This window comes from Montipora capricornis, chromosome 1, assembly GCF_036669925.1.
Source record: "Montipora capricornis isolate CH-2021 chromosome 1, ASM3666992v2, whole genome shotgun sequence".
Taxonomy (NCBI): domain Eukaryota; kingdom Metazoa; phylum Cnidaria; class Anthozoa; order Scleractinia; family Acroporidae; genus Montipora; species Montipora capricornis.
In genome coordinates this window covers 12,863,500-12,868,499 of record NC_090883.1, presented here as the reverse complement: position 1 = coordinate 12,868,499, position 5,000 = coordinate 12,863,500, and the positions used below count along the sequence as shown (strand labels likewise).

Sequence of the window (5,000 nt, the reverse complement as noted above, 5' to 3'; positions counted from 1 at the left end):
TAAAATCGTATTAACAACATCTTTGAAATTCCTCCCTATTACACAACATTAAGTGCCCTTCATGAAGCGATGCAAAGGGTCAAGTTACCGAAAATTTTACACTGATATGAATATACAAATAATTAAAAAAATAATCACATTGATAAAATTATTGTGAAATTATAAAATCATCAAAATAAGGTAGCCCATAGGGTAGCCCATGGGCCCGGGCCCAGGTTTTGTCCACCCTCGCTCACAAGAGACCTTGTATTCAGTCCTAGGCTGCACAATGACAGATTAGTCCAACAATTGGGAATTTGAGATCTACGACGGTGACGGTCGACGAAAACGTCGATCACCTCAAAATATAACTTGGCTCTATCATAAGTCTTTCGCGATTATTAAGTCTCGTTTACGTCCTACAATGCGGGCGAAGTATCCTAAAAATAAATTGGTACGAGCTGTTTCAAAGTTAAAATAGAGAATGAAGGATTCTCTGTTGCATGCTTACGTTGTCGTCAATACCTCAAATTTGGTGATTTCACGTCGTTGTTATGCAGAGGACCGCTAAGATACTTGCTAAAATCCGTGGTGCACGTGCAGCACAATTATTTATGCTCTTTTAACCAATAATATTACTGTTTTGTGGCGATGTCGTAGTCGTAGCCGTCACCGTTTCTTAAATTCCCTAATGTTGAAAGAGGCAGGCAAACCGCTTCAACTTCATTCAACACTCGCGAAAACAAAAGAAATGTTGAAGCAGAGTTTAAATGCTTTTAAAATCATTCGACATCGATTCAACTTCATTTCGGCACAATTGAAAGTGGGGACCAAACGGTTTCAACATCCCTGTTCAATAAAATCGAATGGATGTTGCCTGGGCCCCAAGTGCCTTATTGTGGATTTAAAAATTAGCAGAAAGTAATGTTGGTCTTGTTTTCTTGCCTTTTCGAAATGTGGTTTCTATTTTATTTTATTTTATGTTATTATATATAATTACGTTATAAGTTTTGCTAAGATTCTTGTGAATGTGCCTCTTAGATAGGATTTAGAGAAAATACCCAAAATTGTAAAATTTTAATTACGAATCCTCCAGGAAACTTGCTGAATCTGGCACAAAAATCTACACAATGAGGATAAAAGAGTTGAAGCATAATTTTTTTCTGAAAAGTTGTACAAAAAGAAATCATGAGTTACAGCAAAAACCCATGTATAACCTGTTAGGCAAAACAGTCCATTTAGGCCCCCTTTACATCCTGTTTAATTAGCCTACAATGTTTAATATAACAAGCTCTGGCAGCAACACAGTACCACTGTTTTTGTTCTGTTTATCTTGCATAGCTTGTACACTGTACAAACTTCATACTGTTGTTGTTGTTGTTGTTCACACAAGTTAATAGGAATTGGCCTTTTCTAAGTGACATCTGGCTCTTACCCTAACCCTGAGGTGAATCAAAGCCACAATTGGCAGTAATTCTGGTTCTTTAATGGAGCCACAAGGATCCTTGAAGATCACTAGTAAGAATACTGAATAGACCCAAAATAATCAAAAAGATCTTCACGAGATCCCCAAGGATAGATTTGGATCTTTGAAGATCTTTGGTAAGACCACTGAAGATCCTTAATGAAGATCCACAAAGATCTTTTAAAATAATGAAGATCCTTGAGGATTTTTGAAATTCCTTGGTAACATTCAGGAAAGATCCTCCAAGGATCCTGGAGGATCTTTTCAAGGAATTTTGAAGATCCTTACTACATTGTAAGATCCTTAAAGATTTTCATGAAGATCTTTGAAGATCCCCGAAAGATTTTCACCAAGAAAATGGCGCACAGGTTTGAAAAAACCCCTGTCTTATGAACGTAATTTGTCACCCATGATATCAGTAGCTAATCAAATCGCATACTCTTGAAATTAGAGAATAACTTTACTTATGTTTTGTCCAAAATCAAAAATTGTTTAATCATTTATCTGGACCTTAGAAAAAGGGAAAAAATTATGATACCTTGCGATAAGTACACCTGAAAGAGTTCCAGCCAAACTGCCAGCAGTTCCAAGCCAACCTGAAGTCTTCTCATCTACATTAAAGGGCTCAACAGCAACATCCAAAACTGATGTCCAACCAAAGTAAATTCCAAATGACAGAGAATATCCTAAAATAAGCAACCAGTAAGAAGTATTGTTCCACAGCATTCCAAACCCTTGTTTGTAACCAGTTTCTGTGGTTCTTTTCTTCATGGCAGCAATGCTTGGGGGAAGAGGTGGTTTTGATGGGAAGTAAATAATGACACAAAGGAAGAGAAATGCTGATAGGCCAATCTGCACATAGAAGTAATGTATAATCTTGGTTTCAAGCAGATGAAGTTTTTTGTGAGTGAAATTCAATTTCACATGATCTGAACTCTCAAATGTTTTCGGCATCATTTCTGGTCCAATAAGAAATGCAAGTGCACACCCAACATTGGCAGCCAGTGTTCCAATAGCTGTAGCAGTTATCCGTTCATCTGGGGGAAACCAAATACTTGACACCAGTGGAGGCCCCCCGTTTGCGATAAAGCTTGGCAACATTGCTATGAGATGGCCAAAGAAGATAACGACTGTTCTTAATGTTGCATTGTTGAAGGGAATCACTTGCATTATTTTTCCAGCCAATAACATAGATGATGTAACCAAGACAGAGACCCTTAGACCTGAAATCAAGATGAGCTAACTCAAATCACTTCTATTGTTAGCTCTTCCAAGAACATGGTAGTTTTACGAAAAAAATTACCATTTTTCAGTTTTTCTCATACTCAGGTTGTGGTGTATCTCTCCTTGTGTGTGCATAGATGGTACTGTATAATACATCCTTATCAGTTATTGAAAGAAAGCAATAGCTGGCATGAAACTTGCTAAGCCTGAGTAAATTCAAATGAGAGAAGTGATCCTCACAAGCTAGACAATTGAAGCAATCGTCTCTCATAGACACACTCGAAAAAGTGTCTACATGTATAAGAGACAATAGTTATTGCTCAAAGTGTCTAGCCACATTGTAACTGTGAGGATTTCCTCTCAATCATCTGTAGTAACAGATCACTCAAAACATATTTTCATTTCATACACAGCAAATTCAGTTGAACAGCCAAACTGATAGGAGCTCTTACACCGTGCCAGCAAAAACGGTTTTACACTGTATTGGTATTTTCCCACTATTCATGCTCCATAGACCAAATTGGCTAACTCAATCTTGTACCCAATTCAGATATCCCGGGGTTAAGATTCTTTGTGTATTCATATTTGTATTATACTGTAGCATTCATAGGATATGGAAATACCTGGAACAAAACATTTCATTCCCAAAGGGTTTGAATTGAACTGAGTTAGCCGATTAGGTCTATTATCATTCCTTTCTCTTGAATATTGATGACTTGACCTTCGTTGAACCTCCACTATTGCCAATTACTTAGGCCTACACCTTTCGCACAACTCGGCCATATAGGCAAGTTTGGTCCTGGGTGAGTTTTAATGAAGGTGACTTCATTTAATGCACTTAAGAATGTGTTGTTAGCGCAAGCTAGAGGTTAATAAATATGTTTAAAGTGGTACTATGGCCAAAAAATCATTTCCTTTTTTTTCTTCTGATTTTGAAAGCGTGTTCGCTTAACACCTAACTGGCAAAATTTTGAGCTTTGAGTTTTATCCAAAGGCTGTTTATTTTGAGTGTAAGTTTTGGATTTCATGGTCCGCCATTACTCACGTTCAAAACTGGCCGATTGGACCTCAGAGGGTTGGATCTAGAGAAAATGACGTCATTTACTCACTAGCTTAAAATTTCAGCATGTAAACGCAATTTATTATATATGCAAAACACGGGTTGAAAAGTCTGAAAGCCCGAAACTCCCGTGCTGCATATTAATTAGGCCGCGTACACACGCATTGCATTCTTAAACTAGTGAGTGTTTGACGTCATTTTCTCCTCGACCCAGCTCTCTCAAGATTTTGAAGTTAGTAATGGCGGACCAATAAATAAGAAAATTCCAGCTAAAATAAACAGGTGTCTTTTTAAAATCAGAACTTAAAACTTGGGTGAGTTAGTGTTTAGTTAACATAGTTTTGAAATCCAAAGGAAAAACAAAATTTTTTTTTGGTCGTAGTACCACTTTAAGTGTGTTTGAGGAAAGGTTTTTATAGCATAACTCAATGACTTTAGCAGATCGGTAGGAAAAAGCATATACAAATGTAACTCTATGACTTTGAGGGAACAGGAAAGACAAGTGATAGCAGAGATTCACTTTCGAATACAAACCAGTTCATTGTTTCTGTTGGTTATTATATTGGAAGAAGCCTTCAAGAGCTGTCTCGCATGGGAACATCATTTTAAATATATACTTCGATTTGCAGACATGCTCTGAATGAAGTCTTAAGTTAACAAAGTGGATAATGCAGCCTTTGCTGGTTCAAAATTCCAAATAAACAGGTCATAAAATTTACAAGTGTGTCTGCCTGAGGACACTGACATGCAAATTATGGATTATTATTATTATTTTTATTATTATTATTATTATATGATTGTAAATGGTTTGAACCCAGGAGTCATATGAGAATTAGGTAAAGTACGATCGTCCAGGTGAGTGTAGTCCTGCGAAGCACTGTTTGAGATGACATTGACTGACGTTTCGACAACCTGAATAGAAGTCATCTTCACAGTCAAATGATTTGTATTTTTCAACCACCGCTCCAAAGATCTTGGCCTTGTTACCAATGACATCTACAACTGGAGTTATTATAGTATCTACTGACGTTCCACAAATCACTTGACTCTGAAGAAGACTTTCGCTCAGGTTGTTGAAATGTCAGTCATTGTCATCTCAAACAGTCCTTCTCAGGACTACACCCACCCAGACGATCATACTTTACTTATTTATGATATTATTATATAGTGTTTTTGGCCAATATAACGCATGCTCTGATTGGCTAAGAGCAGCTCAGCACTTGCAACTTCGTTTTATTTTCTTTAGCTTAATAACTTTGACCGTTCAGTCGT

At 37.1% G+C, this 5,000-nt stretch overlaps 1 protein-coding gene across 1 annotated transcript in view; it reads right to left on the bottom strand.

The window, feature by feature from the left end:
• LOC138056725 (solute carrier family 49 member 4-like) overlaps nt 1-5,000 on the bottom strand; it is a 22,179-nt gene that overhangs the window by 16,076 nt on the left and 1,103 nt on the right. Inside the window, exon 2 of the mRNA XM_068902622.1 lies at nt 1,983-2,667. Coding sequence (XP_068758723.1) covers nt 1,983-2,667 — 685 coding nt within the window. The remainder of the gene's footprint in view (nt 1-1,982; nt 2,668-5,000) is intronic.